The following is a 24058-nucleotide window of genomic DNA, read 5'->3' as shown; positions in this document are numbered from 1 at the left end:
GCAAAAGAATGTAAGACTAAAGCCTATCTCCTGAGCTGCATCAGGTTCATTCTGTGCACTTAGCAGTTGAGCCAACAGACATGGTTTACCTTTAATCTTTAATCCATATGAGCAAGGACTCCTTATGTGCACAGGACATGGTCTAGCACTGGTATGAAAAGAACTTCCTTCCTCATTTCCTAAGGAAGGTAATTTGAACACATCTTATCCTTGCATGCACTTCTCCTTTGGGACTTGCTGTGTATATAGAAGTGAGTCAATGTATTACAGCAGTTTTATATAGATACACCGGATAGAAATAGTTCACATTGTGTTTAATTTTTTTTAATCCTCAGCAGCTACAACTATTGCCGTCTATGTCTGCACAATGGGTTTTACACACACATTCTCTCTGTATAATTCTATAAATGTCTTTACTAAATGAAACCAGACCCAATTAATATCTTGCAACGACATTTATCATATTGCAGCAGTCCCCAAGTTACAAACAAGTTTTGTTGGTTTGTTCTTAAGTTGAATTTGTATGTAAATCGGAACAGGTACATTTTTAAAGTGTAACTCCAACCATAAGCTTTGGATCACGTAGGGAAGGCTTAACACCTTGCGGTGTGTGTTATTCTGTCTATGCCCCTGTTCAGAAGATTTCACCTCAATTTCTGCCCTTTTGAGAATTAGATTTTGAAAAAATTGGCATGTTGTGGAATCAAAGATTGGTGATAAAGGCCCTTCTACACTGACATATAAAATCCAGATGATCTGCTTTGAGCAGGATTATATGGCAGTGTAGACTCCGTAAGGACATTGGTTTCCAGACGGAAGGCAGTTCTGTTCAGGGTTGGCTTGACGTGCCTTCCTCTTGGCACGTTTCTCCATTTTGCCCTCCATTTGTGCATCTTCAAATTCTGCAGCACTGCTGGTCACTGCTGACCTCCAGTTAGAGCGTTCAAGGGCCAGAGCTTCTCAGTTTTCGGTGTCTATGCTACAGTTTTTGAAGTTGGCTTTAAGTTCATCTTTAAATCTCTTTTCCTGTCCACCAACATCCTGTTTTCTGTTCTTGAGTTTGGAGTAGAGTAACTGCTTTGGGAGACGGTGATTGAGCATTTGGGCAACGTGACCAGTCCAGTGAAGTTGATGGTGGAGGAGCATCGCTTCAATGCTGGTGGTCTTTGCTTCTTCCAGCACACTGACATTTGTCCGCCTGTCTTCCCAAGCAAGAGATTTGCAGGATTTTTTGGAGGCAACGCTGATGGAATTGTTCCAGGAGTTGCGTGTGACGTCTGTAGACAGTCCACGTTTTGCAGGCATGTAGCAGGGTTGGCAGGACAATGGCTTTATAAAAAAGGACCTTGGTCTCCCTATGAATGTCCTGTTCCTCAAATATTCTCTGCTTCATTCAGAAGAATGCTGCACTCACAGAGCTCAGGCAGTGTGTACATAGTATTGTATGAGACTTCATAGTGGTCCCCTCCTAGACTTTGGAACTCCCTACTGTGAGGGCACAGTGGCACTGGAGTGAAACTTCTTCTGCTGGTAGACAAAGATATCAGCAGTCGTACAAGTTCTTGGCTTTTATGTTAACTTCTTTGTAGAAATAGAATTTATTTGTTAATCATTTTGATGTGCTTTTAGGTTTTTTTTGTTTCTCTGTTTTGTTTAACATTTTGTGATTTTTCTTTCATTTCATTCTTGACCATATTTGTACAGAAAGACAGAACATAAATGAATATAGTGGGCCCTTGGTATCCACTGGGGTTTTATTCCAGGATTGTCCATGTATACCAAAATCTGTGGATGCTCCAGTCTCATTATATATGATTGCATAGTAAAACGCTGTCTCTAATGTCAAATGACAGAATCACAGTTTGCTTTCTGGATTTTTTAAAAAAAGATGAATGGTCAATTTCATGGATACAGGGGAATGATTGTGTAATAATATATACGCGTGGAACATTTTTTTACACGAAGTAAAAATGTTGATGTTGGGGGTGAGATGTGCATAGCAGGCAGAATCCATCTTCTTTTCATACATTTCTGGTCCGCATGGGGATACAGAGCCAATTATGTCTCCTTGACTTGAATGCACGAAATATCACCTGGACAATTTGCTGTTGTGAAGATGTCTTGGTCTTTTTGCATGTCAGTAACTCTCTCTCATTTATACAGCCTATTGCAGGCATCCTCAAACTGTGGCCCTCCAGCTGTTTGGGCCTTCAACTCCCAGAATTCCTGATAACTGAACAAGCTCATTAGGGTTTCTGGGAGCTGGAGGCCCAAACAGCTGGAGGGCCACAGTTTGAGGATGCTTGGCCTATTGCATTTAAATTGTATTTTAGTATATTTGTTTTAATACACATTTAATTCCACTGTAATATTTACCTTTTGTATATTTTTAATTGCATTGCTTTTCAAATGTGAGCCACATTGGTCTTAATGCATAGGAAAAAACAGAGGAATAATAATAATAATAATAATAATAATAATAATAATAATTGTAATTTTACTTGCCATTGATCTAATATGTGTCCATGGATGCCCCATCATGGTTGGACTGAGGCTTTAGAGACATACACAGTTCATTGTCTATTTTAACAGAAATACCAGGTAGCATTCAAAGTAATCAATACTATGCAAATATGCATCATTTGTATAAGTTATTCATGCCATAGATTTTTGAGAATAGCATTTATAGAGGGGAAGAATAGTGCAGATGCAGAATTTTGATATTTCTACCATAGGGTACACATAGCAGTATGTATAAGGATAAATAACTAATAAAAAAATGATGTATTTTTGCTAGTACCCTGACAAACACAACAGCCACAATCTGTACTTGAGGTGTTATTTTAATTCAGCAATAATTTAGTACTAAGTATTTGGATTGGCTCGATTTTCAGTTGCTTTTTCAATTTTGAAAAACAGTCATTACATTATTTTGACTAATGGCCAATATTTGCTATTAATTCCTTTACAAATCTTTGTCTTTTCCTCCATACAGTTTTTGCTCGAATCCTGAAAGCTCCTGAATCCTACAACATTAGCTTTGGCTCAGTGGTGACACTGCAGTGTGCAGCAACAGGCACTCCAACTCCCACAGTGACATGGCTTGAAAATGGAAAAGCTGTAAGTGTCCCTGCCGTCTCTATGATTTGGTGTTAAGAACACATCCAACATTATATTGTCGAAGGCTTTCATGGTCAGAATCACTGGGTTGTTGTAGGTCTTTCAGGCTGTGTGGTCATGTTCTAGAAGCATTCTCTCCTGGTGCAAAACCGAGAACAAGCTATCAGAGTAAAGACAAAGATCCACCCAGAGGAAAAGTGTTCTTGCCGTACATCAAGGGAACCACTGACCGCATAGGGAAGCTGATGAGGAAACACAACATACAAACTATCTACAGACACACTAAGAAAATCCAACAAATGCTACATTCCGCAAAGGACAAGAGGGATCCTCTCGCCTCTGCAGGAGTCTATTGTATACCATGCAGCTGTGGACAAGTCTACATAGGGACCACCAAACGCAGCAGCATTGCCCAGACATGAATCAAGGAAGATGAAAGGCACCGCAGACTACTTCAACCAGAAAATTCGGCCATAGCAGGGCACCTGATTAACCAACCTGTACACAGCATATTATTTGAGAACACAGAAATGCTGGACCACTCTAACAACCACCATGTCAGGCTACACAGAGAAGCCATTGAAATCCACAAGCATGTGGACAATTTCAACAGAAAGGAAGAAACCATGAAAATGAACAAAATCTGGCTACCAGTACTTTATTATAACAGTAAATAAAGAAAAAAAATTCAAATGCAGGGGAACTCCAGACAAGAAAAAATCAGGAACAGCTAATCACCTCCCTACAAAAGATTTCCCCCAGGCAGTAACAAGTCACACCTAAAAACTGTCAGGCCATCAAATGCTAATCAAGGTGGACAATTGAAATATTCACACCTAGCTCCAACAGACACGAGTCCTTTCTCCCACCCTGGACTTTTCACAGATATATAAACCCAAGTTTCCTAGTTTCCAACAGACCTCACAATCTCTGAGGATGCCTGCCATAGATGCAGGTGAAACGTCAGAAGAGAATGCTTCTGGAACATGGCCACACAGCCTGAAAAACCTACAACAATCCACAACCAACATTCCTTAACTGAGGGATGGTGTCAGTTAGGCCTTGAAATCTGCTCACTGTGGCCGATTCAGTCTGGGTAACTGCATTGAACTGCATTATATGAATCTACACTGACAGTATAATACAGTTCCAAACTACATTATATGGCAGGGTAGATGGGACTCCAATCTTCCTTTGCTTTAGGTGACTAATATTGAAAAGGCAAAACTTCGCAACTAAGCATGAAAAGTCAACAGCATTTGCTTTTTGAAATCAAGGCTGGCTTAGACCTTAGGGGAGTGTGTTACATTTGGCCTGTTTCTATTTGCAGAGACTTTAAACCGACAATTCATTCCTTTTACCTTAGCCATGTTTGGGTTGGACTGTCAGCTCTTTGGCATTCGTGTCTGCAAGGCAAGAATCAGCTGCTGCCTCTCCAAGATAAAATCATTTACAATCTGACATACAGAACTATCTTTTCTGAGTGTTTGCCTTCCTCATTTAACAAAAGGAAGCAAGGGTTGACATTTGAAGACTGAATTGGCTGATCTGATGGCTTTCTAAAGGATTAGACTAACCAGTCTTTGAGTACCCCTTCCATCAAGGCTGGCATTGCTCATGTCAACTGGTGCAGGTGGGATTTGTAAATCAGGATCTTATCACATCGAGTTCCTTGATGCAGGGAACAGCGGGAAGACCCTTAGGGCATTGGGGCAAATTGTGGGCAGCGGGGCAAATCTGTCACTGAGCGCTCTGCATCGCCATCACCACCTGCTTTCCCATCACACACCGGAAAGTGTACCTTTCTAGCATGATCCTACATTGTCCCCAGAATTACTAACATGAACATGGATAGTCTTCTGTGTTCAGGTTTCCCCCTCCTACTATGCTTTCTGAACGCAGCCAGCACAGAGCACTGCTGGAATTAGATGTACATTGTGGGGTGAGATCTAGTAGGCTCTGTGATGGCTGCATCAAGGAAATCATAGGATGGGGAATTTAGGTAATGTGATAAAGTCATCAATCAGGTACATATTGTGGAAGACTATGTTAAACCATATCATAATATGTATTGTAGAATACCATGCTAAACAACATCTTAAAAGATGAGGCTATAGATGATTTAAGAAATACTGTGTAGCCTAGTAATTTTAGTCAAAAGATTGATGCTAGGTCAAAGTATCATGCTTTAACTTTTATTAAAAAGGGGGAAACACCCTCCTTCTCTTAGCAGAAGTGTGAAAGGCAAGAATTTAGTCCACCCTAGAAGAACCTAAAAGCACTGACCACCTCTATTCTCTCCACTCCTGGCTTTTTTTTAATGTCTGGGTGGGGAAATGGAGGTGGTGGCAGATGCTCTTTGATGCTTTCTCTCCAACAAGTGCCAAGAGTAGATGGAGTAGGTCCTTCTTTAAGGTTCTACTAGGATAGAATAAATTCTCATCTTCACCACTAAAAAAAGAAGGGAAAAGTTCCTTTTTGGATAAGGGTTAATATTGCTCCTTAATTTTGATAAAAAAATGGAAACATCTCCTTTCTGAGTTTGAATGACTAAGATGGCAGAATGACGCTTGACTTATCTATAGATCTATCAAAATCCATAATTTTGGTCCCCAAACCTGCCCTCGACTAATACATGAGGTCAACTTATCAGCATATTATAAATAAAGTCTTTAATCTGTCCTCAGTATTTATATTTCTCATAGCAGTGGGGGGGGGGGGGTTGCTATAACAGTAAAAAGTGGTATAAAACTGACAGTGACTTGCAGCCGAGTCAAAGTTTGGGCTTTTCTTGGTAAAATTTTAAAAATGGATGTTTAAGGATTCAAAAGTGTCCAAGGATACAAACGTGTACCAACTTTATGTGTAGAGGGAATAATAACTTAAATAATAACTTAGCAATGGCTCACATTTCAAGTAGACAGGCTAAGTGTCAGCATAGAAGGGCTAAGGTAAAGGTAAAGGTTTTCCCCTGACATTAAGTCCAGTCATGTCCGACTCTGGGGTGTGTTGCTTATCTCTATTTCTAAGCTGAAGACCCAGTGTTGTCCAAAGACACCTCCAAGGTCATGTGGCCGACATGACTGCATGGAGCGCCATTACTTTCCTGCCAGAGCGGTACCTATTGATTTACTCACATTTGCATGTTTTCAAACTGCTAGGTTGGCAGAAGCTGGGGCTAATAGTGGAAGCTCATGCTGCTCCCCGGATTTGAACCTGCGACCTTTTAGTCTACAAACTCAACAGTTCAGCGGTTTAACCCACTGCACCACCGGGGGCTAAACAATGTAATTATTGGCTTGCTGTGAGTCTTCTGGGTTGCATGGCCATGTTCCAGTAACATGATCTCCTGATGTTTCACCTGCATCTATGGCAGGCATCCTCAGAGGTTGAGAGGACATAATTATTTATAATGCTAGTAACGTTTTACTAGCAATTTTCTATTAGTTTCTATTAGTTTCCATTAGGTTGCAATGATGAACTGGTTTTCGAACCAGCTTTTAAGGTAGCTGCAACATGGGGTTGTTTTAGTTTAAGAAGTCTTGGCAAATGATTGGCCATATACTGACGCTATTTTCAATCCTTCCTTAGTTGTTTTTCCTGTCTCTGAGAGTTCAATCTATGAACGTGGCAAGGAAAGTATTCTTTACTGTGTGGTCCCAGCCTGGGAGTGTATGAGTCTGACTCACTCTTCAAGTTCTCAATTTCCTTTCCAGTATTTTCAGCCAGAGCAGAACACGGCACACAAAAACCACCAGATGATAGTTCTTTTCAGATTTAGGTTCGGCAAGGGGAAGGGAAACCAGCAACTTTGCTGGAGGCCGGAGGAATCAAAACATCTGAATGACTGCACTATTAACATCATATTTCCTTCCCCAGTTAGGTGGCATATGAAGGATCTGAAAAATCTCTGTTTGACCTTAAAAAGAAACATTAAAGCAAGGCTTTAGTTCTTATGCATTTTGGTAAAATATGTCAGCAAAACTTAGCCAAATTTAGCAAAACTGCAGGACAGGAATTTGTATATTCCAGTGACAAAGTATTGTTCACTATTAGTCTGTTTCCTTATACATTTTTCCCAATTTCATTTTAAACTATTTACATTCAAAAAGGCTCTAAGTTGCATTCAGTAATGTTCCAGTATAAGAAAAGTAGGAAAATAAAAACACAAAACGGTGAAATGACTACATCATTTGTCAGTTTGTGTTAAAAGTTGACCAAATGTCCAAATATAAGTCCATTTGTAAATTTTGTCTATACATTTCAAATGTTGGAAGTCTTGTTCTATCTTTAACAATGAACAACAGCAAACTTTATTGTGGTCCATGGACCCGCATCTGTTATATAGATAACATATCGGCGTTAACAGATCACTTGTTCCATCTTGTATCCATTGGAAGAAAAATTATCTTTCTCATAATTAAGTATCAATTCTTTAGCTGTTTCTGAATAACAAGAGATTTTACAGTATCAGATTTACTCTTGAGGTTATTTTCTCCCAAAGTGTAGATGGTACAACTCCGAAACACATACGCTAAGGCTGTGGTTCTCAAAGTGCACTCTGGGGAGCCCTCCGCAAAGCATCTTGAGGGGCTCCATGGTTCCCTCTCGCTCCTCATTTCCCCTCCTCCTCCTCTAAGCTTTCTCTTCCCTGCTTCTCCCCCTTCCTGCCAAAAAGCTGTTTTTTTTCACCTTCTTCACCGCCCAGATCCGCTTCGCCTCACCTCCTTTGCTTCTAAAACCCTGCCCCCCCCCCCAACCACTCAAGGGGTGCTTTGCTTGTGCTTTTCTTGCATGGCAGGAGGGGTTTGAACTGGATGACCCCTGGAGTTTCTGCTTCTGCTGCTTCTATTGCTATTACAAAGACTGGATGATCGTCTGTTGGAGGTGCTTTGATAGTGCTTTTCCTGCATAGCAGAAGGGTGTTGAACCAGATGGCCCCTGGGGTCTTTTACTGAAATACTGTTGTTGGTCAAAAAGTTTGCCTATGCCTATTATATCTACATTATATATAATAGGTAATATAATATATAAACTTTTTTGAGACTCTACGAGAAACTTTTGCTTCAAAAAGCGTTCCGTGGATGAACAAGTTTGAGAACCCCTGTCCTAAGGAATCATTAACAATTATATAACCATCCCTTCATTACCACTGTAGAGACTTTCTGTCCATCCCCCAAATCTTTGGGATCACAAATCTGACTTTTGTTTTATTTTAGTTAACTTTATATGCTATTAAGTGCATTGTATATTCATAATCATGGTATTTGTAATCCCTGGTCAGTTGGAATGATTTGGAAAACTTGGACCAAATGCTTTGATATTCCATATTTGTGTACAGTAAGTGTAATTGGTGCATTCACAATTTGGAATTTTTTCATGCAAAAATACTCACTTTCTCTGTTGAATGAATATATCTGTGACAGCAGAGAAATCTACAGACATCCAATTGAAAATATGACAAAGGAGTTTAAGTATGGGATTTGATTAATTTCTTGCATTAGCTCAGACATGGCAGCACCTGAATGAACTCAAGGAAATTTGAGTTCATGCCCTGAGGAAATTGCTTCTGCACACCAGAAAGAATAATTTCTGCACATTTAATCCAAGGAAGTGATTTCTGAAGAAAGAAACCAATTGATTAAATGCTGTACTCAGAACAAACAGAACTGTTTAAACAGTAATGGGAAACCCAGTTTGGTCATTTTGTGGATTGACACAAGCACTTTTTCATGAGACCAGCCTCTGTTTTTTTTTTTAAGCATTGGCATGGGTATGTTTATTAATGTAGGGATTGTGCCTTTCTAATTAAAGGACGCCTAGCACTGGTTATCAATCAGACTGTGGTGTTAGTGATGGCGTATATATTTGCATTGAAATATTTTGGGGATCAAATGTTATGGAGGGATGGAATGAGTGCAATATTATTGTACTAGTGAAACATACATTCTGAGTAGAGTGCACTTTAAATTATTGTGCATTATCTTCCAGATTTAAAAAGTGATGAAATTTTATAACTGACATGATATTTGTGAATAAAAACACTGGTTGTTTTTTTCGTGTCGGGAGCGACTTGAGAAACTGCAAGTCACTTCTGGTGTGAGAATTGGCTGTCTGCAATGATGTTGCCCAGGGGACACCCGGATGTTTGATGTTTGCCATCCTTGTGGGAGGCTTCTTTCATGTCTCCACATGAAAGAACTGGAGCTGAGAGGGCGCTCAACCTGCTCTCCCTGGATTTGAACCACTGACCTGTCAGTCAGCAGTCCTGCCAGCACAAGGGTTAACCCATTGTGACACTGGGGGCTCTAAAAGCTTAAACTTGCTAGATGGCCAGTCTCTTACTGTCTTAATTGTGTGTTTTGTACAAAGGTGTAGGAAAATGCACATCAGCAAACACTCAATACTCTGTAGTTCAGAGGATGCTATGACTGGGAGAATAACCAGTAATAGGTAATCTGGTGTTGGTATTTGTGCAAGAATATCACTCTTTCTAAATTTTCACTTCACTTCAAAGAATTTTAACAATTTTCTTCCTCCTGTGAGATAGACTTCAATAACTGCATTTTTCCAAGGCCTCAATTCAGTTTGGGATTTATCCTGGGTAAAATTTGCACATAGATATTTTTCACAAACACCAAAATGTTTTGGACAAAAAAAATATGCTGTTTTCTGTACAAAAGAACAATGTGATTTCAGGATTCTTCCCATGAGTTTTAAAAACAAATTTCAAGTCTTTTTGAATATTTTTCCAATCCCTGTGTTGTGTTTCTTCATATTGTTTCTGGCTTGAACTGGTCACAGGTTTTCTTGATACTTTTTTTCAGATTGCTTTTGTCTAAGAGATTATGATTTGTTCAAGGTCATCTAGTGGGTTCCCATGGCAAAGCAGGGATTTGAAGTCTAGTTTTCCAGAGTACTACTCTAATACCAGAACCAGTGTACCACAGTTAATCTGATATAAAGTTAACTACCTTGCAAGTATTTAGTTGATTATAAACTCCCCTAAAGTGAGTATAGCTTAAACTTCTGGGAAAGAAGGAGGATACAAATTTAATAAACTAAATAGAAAACAAAATTTGTGTCTGTAGTACATTAGAACTGCTGCTATAACTATTTTAATATAGAAAGTTCTTTTGAGAGAACTTTGTAATTAAAAGTTCTCGCAAAACAACCCCTGAGGATGTTCTCATTTTATGTGTGGGGAAGTGGAATTGATAATGGTTTCCTTAAGGCCTCAAAATTTTAAAAGCTTTGGTGGAGGAAGCCCTGCCTTCACATGATTTTCTGGATAATAAAAGATCTCACGACCTCATCTTAGGACATTTTACCACCTGAGAAAGAATTAAAAGCTTCAACATATAGTACCTAAAGCTAGTCAAACTATTTGGCCCATGAGACAGAAAAAACCTCCATATGTTTGTCCTCGTCCCTCATGGTAAAAATATAGCATAAATAAATTAAATTACCATTTTCTTCCCTTTCATGCTTTTGTGTGTGTGTGTGTGTCAGGAGCGACTTCATGTCATGCTAACAAAAAATGTTGAAGCAGCTGCATCGCTTTGCCAATGGTAGAGCTGGATTCAGTTCTGAGCTTCTCCGTTTGCTCAGGACGCTTCCAGATAGTGCCAAAAGGCGGGATTAATATGCGGGATAAACAAACCCAGGACCTCAAAGCAGGTCCTCACACAGACCTGCGGGTCCCAGGCTATCATCCCCTGCTATCCTCACAATCTTTCTGTGTCTCGGGATAAAATGGAGAGCAGATGAGGGATATCCGCTGGAAGTTTTAAAAGTAATTTTAAAAAACCACTCAATTCACAAATACGAATATCCTAATACAAATATGGAGAGATTCCTATGTGCACATAAAAACATCAGTGTGTAATGGCAGGATTTTTACAAAGTTTAAAAGAAACACTTTCAGATACCTCTAATGGTTCTTCTCCTCTCTTGAAACCAGCCGGAAATCAGCTATGTCTCTATGGGAGCCCAAACAGCTGATTGGCTGTTTTGGGCTTTTAAAAACCAGCATAGACCAGGAAACAGTCTCCACAGGGGGTAAAGAGTGAAATCCCAAACTTTACATGACTGCAGGTCACATAGTCATGGGAAAATCAACTTTTTTCACCTGGAACTGGGATAAAAGAGAACCTTTTTGAATTGGGTTTTCCCTCCATTGCTGTGATTGAGTGTGCATTTAGCACAAACATCATCCCCCCCCCCTTTTGATCTGTTCTCATCTGAATTATAGGTACTGTCTGGAAGTGCCCTCAGTTCTTTAAACCTGCAGAGCCTGGAAGCAGTTAATAACTCAGCTAATAACTCAGCAATATATTAGAACTAGTTACATCGAATTAGTGTATGCACATCACAATGATCACTTAATAAGAATAACCTTAATTCTTCTGTGGTGTAGCATTTATATAAAGAAAATAGCTGCATCTAAGAAATGGGAAAATAGCAACTTGTCTTTAAGTCTGTTACGCTAATGCCAACTTAGTGCATTTACTTTGGCAGTAAAACTGCAGCCCAGTTACTTTCTACATGTACCGTATATACTCATGTATATGTCAAGAACAGGTTTTGAGGCCAACCTTATGCATTTTTACGTGATTTGTAGATAAATAAGTGTATATTTGCAGAAATGGGAATGCAACAATGCCACATCAGCTGCCAGCTATTCCTGACCACTGCCATTTCCCCACCCAGGCATTGATAAAACGCAGAAACAGAAAAGAGTAGAGGTACTTCCAGAATAGCCTAAGCTCTCCTCTGCCACCATTCTTTTCACCCCCAGTGGCACAGTGGGTTAAGCTTGTTGCATGAAAGGTCGCAGGTTCGAATCCAGGGAATGTGTGAGCTCCTGTTGTTAGCCCCAGCTTCTGCCAACCTAGCAGTTCAAAAACATGCAAATGTGAGTAGATCAATAGGTACCACTCTGGCGGGAAGGTAACGACACTCCATGCAGTCATACCAGCCACATGACCTTGGAGGTGTCTATGGACAACGCTGGCTCTTCGGCTTAGAAATGGAGATGAGCACCAACCCCTAGAGTCGGGCATGATGGGACTTAATGTCAGAGGAAAACCTTTACCTTTACCTTACTTACTGATGGTTCCTTTAAAAATATGACTTAAGGTACACTGATCTGTGAATAAGTCAACCCAAGCTTTGGGAGTCAATTTTTATTGACTAAAATATCTAGATTTATACATGCAATAAGTATATACAATGATATTTCTAAGCCATGTTCATTCCTAATGTCTCTTTGTTTTCAGGTCTCAGCAGGATCTATTGTAGAAACAGTAAAAGACAGAGTGATTGATTCTAGACTTCAGGTCTATGTCACCCGGCCCGGTCTGTTCACTTGTATAGCTACCAATAAGCACAGCGAGACTTATGGCACTGCAAAAGCTGCGGCTACAATCAATGTGTCAGGTATGTGTTAGAAAACAAGGCTGGTTGTGGAGGATTAAATGACATTTAAGTCCAGCCCAAGCTTTCCCTCTCACACATAGAGGTATCTTCAAAAGGGTTGGCTGCCTTGAAATTTACAGGGGGATAAATTTGACCTAGGAGTGCACCTTGTTCCTGGCTATTTTCTTCTACATTATTACACTTCAGAGGTTGGCACAGCTATAATTTTGACATATTTGCTGCTGCCTTGATTACACTGTGCCAAGAGCATGCTGTAAACTCATCCAGAAGCAGGAAGTAACCCTGACGGAGCACTATATTAATATCATCAAGAAATTCTGCGGAAATACTTCAGTGAGCTATCAACATCTTGAGTATTACTTACAAGCAAGGGTGGGTATTGGGGGGTTGATCTCAAAGGAACACATAGAGAATGCATCCAGAAATTCTGTACTCTCCAGTGAGGATATACATTTTTTTGTAAGCTGTCTTGTCCTTGAGAAGAACTTATTGAAAAAATGATCAGCTGTTGTATGATTTTTTTTTTGTTCTGGTTTGTCAGAGAAATTGCTAGTTATTTCAACCCAACTCTCTGCATTCTTTTGTGTTGGTTTTGTTTTTCTTTTTTGCACAAAAATGTTGTATTTTGCACTTAAAGAAAAGGAATAGTGATATTTTCAACAAAAAAGTCCCAAAACGTGGAAGTGATTGAAAAATGCCCAACCCCAAAATAAGGAAAGGTTTCCACCTTTACTCTACAGGGCCACAACATAATGAAGTGTAATGATACCATGTGACGTTCAAAACAGAAAAGACTAACTTCTGTATTCCTCTTTAGCCACTAGTCTAAAGAATGCACAATATTGTTGAACCTGCATATTAGAGGGTTTCACTTTGGCAGATTTGATTATTTTTAGTTGTGACTGATAAGTTTTCTTTAGGAATCTCTAGGTATTCCAGCATGACTTATCTGGAATTTGACCATAGACAAAGGACCTCTTTGCATTGGTGATTTTTAGTGTTCTAGTCTAGGATGCTTGGAGGATTCAGGGAGGACAGAGCTTGCCGGATGCCATGAGACAAAGCACAGCTACTTCTGGTGGGCCTCCATCCTTCCAGCATCCTGGCAGTGTGATAGCACGCTTCCCAGAGATCATGGCAACTGGACGGTTAAGCTCCCCCCACCATGGGATGAGTAAGGGGATGGTGTGGGCATGTGGGCAGTGCGGAGCACGGGGCACAGGGTGACGGGTTCCTCTGCTACCTGCCAGATTCACCACACTGCATGGCAAATCTTCCCACTATCACCCACAAATTGGACCTCAATGTTATGAGGTCCCTAGATATCCCTAAAGAGAACATTTCTTTAGGTATTTGTAGGTCAGCCAGGGTGACTGTATGGTCAATGTCAGACGAAATGTGATTACAGAATCACATTGGGGGAACTAGAGATTCCTTGAAAAGTGTTCTCTCAGATTTAAGAAGTGTTTCTATTATTTATGCCTTGCATCCCCACCCCAGCAAATATGGAGGACTTTATGTGTATCACAATTGTTGATTTTCTGGAGGTCATATTCCCCTAGTTTTTTTGGCATGCCACAAGGCCTATTGCCACTTAAAATTCCCATGCTACCTGCCAGATTCACCACATTGGATTTAAATGAGCAATCCAAGGTGCATAGCCTTATCTGAAAAACGGCTTGCCAAGACTCAATGCTGGAGAAGATTAATTGATGTGGGAACCACCAGTGGCCACTGGGTGTGTGCACCTTGTTTCTGGCTAATAGTGTTCCTGGAAGTATCCCGGGTGCACTATTTTGACTGGAAGCATGGTGTGCTATTCATTAACCCTTGCTCTAGAAACACCAAAGGAAAACACCTACATAAATCCTATAAGCTTTAGTTGAATTTTAAAATTTTCTAAAAATATAACACAAACAGAACTAACCATTTTTGCTTCTCTTTTTTTCTTCACTTCCCATGCCTATTGCTTTGTTCGGATGGACCTTGTGACTACATTTAGAATGGAGGTAAGAATATTTAGATGGATATCATGGAGTTTGTGTTTTAGAATAGATACATATGTTTGTAAGCTGGTTCTGTATGTTGAATGGCTGAAAGCAGATCATATGAGTGACGAGTAGCCACTGCTAAATACAATCTTATTCTACATATCAATGGATTCTGCATCCATGGATTCAACCATCAACAGCTTGAAAATATTCTGCAAATATCCAAAAAGCAACCAAGAGTTCTGTTGCCAGCATGGATTTATGAGCACCTTTCACCTTCGCACTGAGGCGGTACCTATTGATCTACGCACATGACATGTTTTCAAACTGTTAGATAGGCAGAAACTAGAGTTAACAGCAGGAGCTCACCCCAACCCAAGGCTTTGAGCTGCCAACCTTCCAGTCAGCAGTTTTTCCACAGCTAGTGGTTTAACCCACTATGCTACCATGGCCCCAATAGCAATAACAACAGGAATGTGAAGAAACTGGTGAAATTATTCATTCGTAGTAAGATGTCATGTGAAGAATTTATAGAGTGCTGTGAGACTTCTCACCTCTAGAGCAAAACCAAGACAATAAACATTCCCCCCCCCCCCCAAAATGTTTCATAATATAATGTTTCATATATCTCTATGTAAAGCTAATCTCTTTGGCCTTTGTGAAGTAAAAAACATGCATATATACAGAGCAGACACAGAGAGATGGGTTGGTAGAAGAAAAAAAATGCAAATAAACCATCCAATTTTTCTCATTCTTAAAGGTCCACGTGACATATCAGAACATTTTGCTCTTTTGCCAATATAGTGATTGGTGGCCATTTGCAACATTCACACTTGCCTCAAGCAGACAAGATTTTTTTTTCTCCCACCCACAGATATATAAACCTCACTTGCCTACTTTCCAACCGACCCCTCAACCTCTGAGGATGCCTGCCATAGATGTGGACAAAACGTCAGGAGAGAACGCTTCTGGAACATGACCATACAGCCTGGAAAACTCACAGCAACATAGTGGTTCTATTTTTGCAGTTTCTTGTCCTTGCATGCAAGAGCACAGCAAGCAACGATTTACAGCCCAAGTTGTACAACAGTTTGCAACTGGTCCTGGGTCAGGATGTGAATACATATGATACAATAACTTTGCTGAACACATCTGTTTGGTCAGTGCCTGGAAAGGAAATCACCCGAGAACCACCTAAAGTTGTGAATCCAATGATGGGAGGAAGACCGGATATGCATGCAGTAAATAAAACAATACTGCAAGCAGGCCCATAGCCAGAATTTCGATTTGGGGGGGGGGGGGAGGGGGCTGAATGTTTTTCAGGCGGGGGGTTGGGGGGGCCTGAGTTTCGGGGGGGGGCTGAGTCTGAGTGAAAGAGGGTCTAGCCTAGCAAACCTTTTGTATCATTACCCCAATACCCCCATGCATATGGGATATATTGAGTATGGTGATCAGATCATGATATGAATAAACATAACATAAATAATGCACCAGTAAGGCCTTTTCGCGAACCACCATGAGAATTTCGGGGGGGGGGGGGTGAAGCCCCTCAAGCCCCCCCCCCCCCTGGCTACATGCCTGACTGCAAGCAAAGTCCTCAAGTCCTCCAATTCAAAACTTCAGGAGTAAGAGCTCCTGAAATCTTGGAGGATACTTTTATATTTTGTTGTAGTTCCCACCTGCAGCATTGATTAGGAAACCAGCCCTTGGCAGAATGACACATAATAGTTGAGAAAGCCACAGGCAGTGTATATATCATTCATGAAGCAGGATTGCAGAAGCCTTCAGAAAAAGCAATCTCACTTTTGGCTCATCTACTATTTCCCCCGGGGGCACTGCACCGCTATCATGTTGCCGTCATGAAGAATGGCTTCCTTTTCTTTAGGATATAAGTGAAAAACATCCCGCTCTGTTTGTATACCAAAAGAAGCAGAAATATAGATGTAAATCTTAATCCAACGCTGGGATGCACAAAAAGGCAAGCAAGCAAGAAGCGTTCCTACAGCTCCACAGCTGGAATGCATTTGTACATGTTGAGTTCTGGGAAAAGCTTTTGAGACATTTTGTCAATAGCAGGCTGTGCATTTTCCTTCAGGCAAATGGATTAATGATGAATCTTAAAGGGAAAGACATTTTCACAAATGTGAAGATAGCTCAGCTGGCATTTCCAAATATTTAGGGCTGATGTAAACTGAACTCCGTGACCTTTGTGTAAACTGTCAAAGAATGAACAGCAAAGATGGCCTTGTCTTGTCTGCCCGCATTTTTATATAGAGCTAAAATAATACAGCAAGGCAGAGGCCACTAGAAGTGTGCAGTTGATGCTTACCAGGGCTTTCACTGGCAGCAGAATCCAAATTAGGCTTGGAAATAGAGGTGTGAATTGCTTTTTTGTGTGAGTAATTTCATAAAATGAAGCTGAATTTTTTTTGTGAACTTTTGAATTATTAGACCAAGTTCCAGGAATAATTTTCATCACTATGTATGGGTAAGCGGGCTAGTAAAAATGCTTGAATAATAATAATAATAATAATAATAATAATAATACTTTATTTATATTCTGCCCTATCTCCCCGGGGGGACTCAGGGCGGATTCCAAACATAAAAGGCAAACATTAAATGCCCGAATACAACAACAATACATCCATAGTAATGAAATTTAGTAACCCGACATATACAAACAAATTATGACTTAACAACTAAAATTAAATAAAAAACACAACTTGTTATATGAGACATAAGACAAAACATCAAACGGAGGCATCAATTTCCCTGTCCCTTGGGGGCAAATAGATTGATCATTGCTCAAGGTATCTATTGAGCTGGCGGGGCAAACAGGGCACGGATATGGATGGTAGCTATTAATCAAAGGTATAGTGGTAGTATTACCATCTACCTTCTCATAAGCCAGTGTGCTTTCAAGCTGTTTCTTGAAAGTGGGGAGGGAGGGGGGTCATCTTTAACTCCTTAGGAAGGGAGTTCCAGAGGTGGGGGGCAGCCACGGAAAAGGCCCTTTCTCTCGTTCCTTCCAGCCATGCTTGGTGGGACCAAGAGGGGCCCCTCCTCCAATGACTGCAGTGTCTGAGTTGGTCTGTAGTGGGAAATGTAGTTTGTCAAATAGTCTGGACCCAAGCCATTTAGGACTTTAAAGGTAAGAACCAGCATTTTGTATTTGTATTGAAGGGCAGTACATTTTATGGACTTACTGGAAAATGAGTTCTATGGCATGCAAGAAATAAGTAAATGTTTGTAGTCACCAAACCCATTTGTATTTGAAGTTTCTGCCATTCTGTAGACATATTTTATAATGATCCAGCTTGCATCTGATAAACAAGGTTTGAAAAGGTCTTATCCAGTGCAGGAAACCTTCACATTATTGACAAAGATCATTCAGATCTCCTGTGAGATTTCCAACGTTGTGGCCAGTGAGTCCAGTGGAAAATGGATCTTAAAACACTGGTCCTCCAGCCACACTGACCCCCCTCTTCAAGCTGTCTGTCAAATATGGAAAGGTCTCAGGGTGGATCTACTGAATGTGGTGATATTGGGGCAAGGCAGTGAGCACAGCTTTTGTTTACTCCCTCCATGTGTTCTTTCTATTCTGAAGTGACTTCCAGATTGCAAATAAAATGTTTAAATAACCACTTGTTTGCTTTTGTTGGCACATTTCATCCATCCACAGAAATTCTGTTGTCTCTCCCACCAGCAGACTTTACAAAGGTGATGCAGGCTACTGCAGCACATACCGTGGAGAGGTGTGTAGAGCTCTGTTAGCAAATGATGCATTTGTTTTCTTCAACGCTTCCTATGGAGACCCGGAGGAAACACAGGAACTGCTTGTCCGCACAGCACTGACTGAGCTCAAAACCGTGAGTCCTTTATGCCGCCCTGCTGCTGAATCACTGCTCTGTCACTACATCTTCCAGGAATGCAACCCCTCCAGGAGTGGACCTGCTCCCAAACCTGTTTGCAGGTAACACATGTGAGCAAAGCAAATACATCTGATCTTTGATCTGCTTTTGATAATTTCCCTCCATACTGGAAAAAGGGTAGACTAAATATGGCATAGGAGGAATTTCCCCCAAATCTGTGATCATCATGGGGAGACAACAAGAATAATGTCGAATTGTGTCTTTTTCAGTATAATGGTCCTCCCATCATATGATCCTATGTTACAAAATGTGGGCATCAAAATACATGGAGCCCCCAGTGACGCAATGCGTTAAATCCTTGTGCTGGCAGGACTGAAGACTGACAGGTTGGAGGTTCGAATCTGGGGAGAGTGTGGATGAGCTCCCTCTGTCAGCTCCAGCTCCCCATGTGGGGACATGAGAGAAGCCTCCCACAAGGATGGTAAAACATCAAAAACATCTGGGCATCCCCTGGGCAACATCCTTGCAGGCAGCCTATTCTCTCACACCAGAAGAGATTTGCTGTTTCTCAAGTCAGTCCTCACACGAAAAACAAAATCAAAATACATAGCGTTAGTAATAATAGTTGCTCCCTAAGGAACCCAAAGACTTAAAAAAATGTTTCCCTGGATGCAGAAGATTCCTCCCACCCAATCCTAACGCCATATTATTGATGTGCTGGGCGTTCTTCTTCTGGCTTTTGGAAACAAGGAAACAATTTTTCAGTTGTTTGGATCTGGGCCAGTAACTATTTGCTCTTTTCATCCTATACCGCCAAACTGATGTATACGTAATTTTCAAAACTGCAAATTTGCCAAATTTATTCCACCCTAGCTAAAATTATATGGGCCCAACCAGTCATTGCTGCCACCATTTATTAATACAAGTACGAAGTGTGGCTTTGTGTTTTGTTTATAACAATATCCAAAGGCTTGCATGGGATTAGAGACTTATTTTTAAAATATATGGACATACAACTATTTTCTTAGGTGTTGCAGAACTCCCCAAACCTCATAAGATGTCACAAGCTTTGGTCAGCATGCTTTTGGTAACAGTTTTTCTTCAGTTATATGGAACCTATTGCGCATTTGGTTAATTGACTCATAGGTCATTCTCAAAAAGTTAAGCCTCACCAAATCCATTCCAAGATAGGTTTCCTACTCTGACGAAAGCTTGTTTGGGGTCAAACAGCCAATGCAACTACCACCTGTTAGTACAAGTAAGAAGTGTGGATTTCTGTACTGTTTATAAAAGCATTTATCTTGTCTTTCATGGTTGTGAAAGGGGAGGGGAAGATAAGATAGATAGGACCGTGCAGTTCATTCTTTCCATCTGACTCTGAGCTCCCGGAATAAAGAAGATTAAGAGTGTTTGCATGTTTTGATAAGAAAGCAATGTGCTTATATTTGTGATTAATGGAACACAGCAGATATCCTTTTGTAATTCTTCCTCATCAACATGTAGCTAGCTGTTCTCTAGCCAATAGTGGCCATGTAGAAAAGACGTAGAAGCAATTCTCTTTTATTAACCTCCCAAATCATCACTGCCATGAGATTTGCATCTGGTGGTTTGATTACCACATGTGGCGATCCTCACCTAGCAGTTTCTTGGCACAATTTATTCCTCAAAAGTTTACTTTTGCCTTCTTTAAAGTCAAAATGTGATTTGTTCAATTTCCATGGCTGAGTGGGGAGATGAAACCTGGTCTCCACAAGTCCTTGTCCAACATTCAAATCACAATGACATATTGGCTGTTTTGTTTAGATTGGGAGAATCATTGTTCCAGCATGTGTGTGTGTGTGTGTGTGTGTATATAGCACAGAACACAATTATTTTCAATGATAGCAGCACATATCCTGTATAAATTAATTTTAAATTCAAGCCTCAAAACAGTTAGGGAAGATGTTCCAGAAGCATTCTCTCCTGACATTTCACCTACATCTTTGGCAGGCATCCTTAGAGGTCTACAGACCCCTCAACCGCTGAGGATGCCTGCCATAGATGTGGATGAAACTTCAGGAGATAATACTTCTGGAACATGGCTGTACAGCTCAGAAAACTCACAGCAACCCAGTGATTCTGGCCATGAAAGCCTTCGAAAACACAGTTAAGGAAGAGTCATTTTCATTTACCATTGTTACCACAATCTTGTTATCACACCACTGACTTGTGCATTCCACTGTTGTTTGTAAAACAATGTAGAGAGCATTGCCTTGCTGTAAAGGATCTGTACTGCTTTAAGGAATGGCTTTCGATGGAAGAAAACGCCCGCAGAGGCATCTACAAACCGGGGCTAATGTTGCTTACCCTGCCAGAGTGCAACAGACTCCCCAGCTTACATCAGAATCCTAAGGCCTGCACATGGATTCCACATCTAGGTAAGTGGACGATTAAAAGGCTTGTACAGCAGAACTTTAAGTTCCCCTTAGATTAGGCAGGGGCAAGAAAATGCACAGCAGTTGCACTTGAGTTCATGACATATTTATAGGCATCTGCTCTGAATGAGAAGTCGGCACACTATTAATTCCTGTGAAATTTCAAAATTTAATCATGCACATGAGTGTGTTTGGATCAAAACCATAAGGAGCAGAAACCTTAATCTGTTCAGTGCTCTAGGTCCTTTCATAACTAAAGAAGACAGAAATTAGCAGGTGACATTTTGTATAGTATGGGGCTAAACTGGAATCCCCTGCAAATTATTTCTGGAATGGAAGGGACTGCTGTCCTAGCAAGCTGAAAAGTTAGCAGAAGAAACAGGAGACGTGCCTCAAGGTGCTGAAGTGATGAATGTTTAAATAATAAAAAAAACCACTTTAAACTAATAAGGTACCTAACAATTAAGCATCTTGTGTTGCTAGTTTCCTCTGTTGATTTTCTTAGTTTTTGCTTGGTTTTCACATGTTTTTGCTTCACTTGGCTAAAAACTGAGTGATTCTATATTCACACCTTGGTTATTGTTCCCTGATTTTGCAATTTTCACACTATCGCCAATGCAATCTGTTTTGTTCTGTTATGTTTAGTGTGTTTTATCTTGGTTGTTGTTTTTTATGATGCTCCCACTTTAATGTGTATTGTTTTATGGATTGTTTTTGCTTTTATGTTTTGTGGGAGATGGTGATGGGGTATAAGTAAATAATAATAATAATAATAATAATAATAATAATAACAATTATTATTATTATTATTATTATTATTAGAGGGGCTTGGATGGCCAATGTTTTTATCTGCTTTTGATCTGTATGGATTGCAATAATCCATCTTCAGCCCCATTGTAGGGGAAAAAGTGGGGTATAAATGAATAAAATCATCTTTCACATCATCACCACCACCACCACCACCCTCGTCCTAATCATCGCAATCTCCACTGATTACATTTTGCTTCTGTCTTTTTCAGATCTTAAAAAGGAAGATGTAACAAGTAAGTAGTTATTTTCAGGATCTGGACTTCACTAGAACATAAGACTGGTACAGTCATCCTGCCATGTCAATGGATTGTATACCCACAAATTCAAGCCTCCAAGGTTTGAAAAATTCAAATAAAAATCCCAAAAACAAATCTTCCAATTGTCACTTTAGACAAGGGACACCATTTTCCTTTGCCGTTGTGTATAATAGGACTTGTGCTTCTGTATAATTGTAATAAGCAGAAAGCTTAGCATTGTGAACTCCTGTCTTCCCTCTCCTTCTCCAGCACATTTATGGGAAGGAAATTAAAAACATTTGCTTCTGATTTTAATTGCCACTGTTATGTACAAAACAAGAATGCATTTGGTGATAAAACTATAATTTATCAACACCATACCAGATAATTAACTATGGATTCGAAATGGTCTTGTTTTGACAAACCATGGTTAGAACACTAATATTTGTCTAGGCATAATTATAAACTTATTCAGTTGAAATATGAAGGAAATGCTTTTTTTTGCATCAATAGCAATAGTAGGAGAGGCAAATTCAGGCTCATAGGGTTCATGCATTTCACACTAAAATACGTTTTAACATTATTTGTGAATGCAGAGTCTCAATCTCCTTGTAGAAAATACCATGCAGACATCAGACAGTGGGGCTTTAAAATCCACTAGGGGTTGGTTTCAGGACCCCCATGAATGCACAAGTTCCATAATATATACACAGATGTACTAAACTTGCCTCCCTTATATAACATGTCAAAATCAAAGGCTTGAGGTAATTTTTAAAACAATATATATCTTCAAGCTGTGGATGGCAGAATTCGTGGAAACAAAATCCATGGATATGGAGGGGCTGACTATAGCATCTTCCCGAAGGGACTCATGCCGGCCACATGACCTTGGAGGTGCCTACGGACAATGCTGGCTCTTGGGCTTAGAAATGGAGATGAGCACCAATCCCCCTAGAGTCAGATACAAGTGGAAAACCTTTACCTTTACCTTTTATGGTCAAATAGGCAGACCCTGAGAAGGGAGCAAAGCCCCGGAGATGTGTTTTTAAAATGTTAAATGTTGAAGTAGTTCACAAACAACCTCATGAATGAGATTATGTGGTTAATTTAACCTGCCAAAAGTCATCCTATCACCCTCATCATGAACTGAGTCTCCCCATTTGAATCCCCTGCCATTGTATGGTCACCCCAACTGAAGGAAAGCTCTTCAGCCTTTCAATATTGTTGGAGGAAATGTGATCTGTACAGCCATATGGAATGGATTGCGTGAATTTTACTGTCGTGTCTTACCTTTCCTTTTCAGCAACATGTTACAAAGGCAATGGGTTAACCTACGAAGGTTCTGTCAATGTCACAGCCTCCGGCATTCCTTGTCAGAAGTGGAGCGAGCAGGTGAGGAAGCACATTTCAAAGGGGAGGAAGGAACCTATATAAAGCAGGATTTAAAATCCATGCACTTCTGGAAGCAAGTGGTCAAGAATAGCTTCCAGACAAGTAGAAAGGGGAACATTGGGAAGATCAAGCTATGTTTTTGTTGCTTTCAAGTTTGTATGCAGATTGGGGGGGAGGGGGGAGGAGGGATCTCAAAATTACAATCTTTATCTTTGATGCTTCCTGATGTCAAATGAGCAGGAAAGTTGAAACTGGGTTTCTCACATTATGAGAGCAGGATATTAAAAAGTTCTCATTTCATTCTCTATTACTTTTAGAAACACTGTAGTAGGAAACTAATTGTACTATTATTTCCTGTTGCCAGGTGCCTCATTCACACAGAAAAACCCCTCAGGCTTTCCCAGAGCTCTCAAATGCAGCAAACTATTGCCGTAATCCAGGAGGTGTAAATGAACAACCATGGTGTTATACAAAAGATGCATCTGTAAAATGGGAATACTGCAATGTGCCTCATTGTGGAGATGGTAAGATAGTGTAATATATCATTTATAGGTGCTGTTTTGGCATGGTCTTTATTACACAGTGGATCTAGTCCAATAGGCTGGAAACTTGAGAACCTTTATTACTGCATGGCCACAATAATATTGCTATTTTTAGAGTACTGGTACCTTGGAAATAAGTTAAATAAGTAAAAAAATGTTGAAAGCATGTCATAGGCGCAAGTAGCATACAGTGACCATAACTTTGTTCCAGTCTGCTAAATATTAGAATTCAAAAATTGT

General features: G+C 40.1%; 1 protein-coding gene across 1 annotated transcript in view; it reads left to right on the top strand.

Annotated features, from left to right (window-relative positions):
* Positions 1 to 24058, top strand: part of MUSK (muscle associated receptor tyrosine kinase) — a 58331-nt gene that overhangs the window by 21522 nt on the left and 12751 nt on the right. The window contains exons 6-13 of the mRNA XM_060762512.2: positions 2996 to 3120; positions 12402 to 12561; positions 14564 to 14570; positions 18259 to 18525; positions 20666 to 20841; positions 21858 to 21881; positions 23188 to 23276; positions 23641 to 23800. Coding sequence (XP_060618495.2) covers positions 2996 to 3120; positions 12402 to 12561; positions 14564 to 14570; positions 18259 to 18525; positions 20666 to 20841; positions 21858 to 21881; positions 23188 to 23276; positions 23641 to 23800 — 1008 coding nt within the window. The remainder of the gene's footprint in view (positions 1 to 2995; positions 3121 to 12401; positions 12562 to 14563; positions 14571 to 18258; positions 18526 to 20665; positions 20842 to 21857; positions 21882 to 23187; positions 23277 to 23640; positions 23801 to 24058) is intronic.

The sequence above is a fragment of the Anolis sagrei genome, chromosome 2 (genome assembly GCF_037176765.1).
Source record: "Anolis sagrei isolate rAnoSag1 chromosome 2, rAnoSag1.mat, whole genome shotgun sequence".
Classification (NCBI taxonomy): Eukaryota; Metazoa; Chordata; class Lepidosauria; order Squamata; family Dactyloidae; genus Anolis; species Anolis sagrei.
Note: the sequence above shows the minus strand (reverse complement) of the source record. Positions and strands in the feature narration are given on the sequence as shown.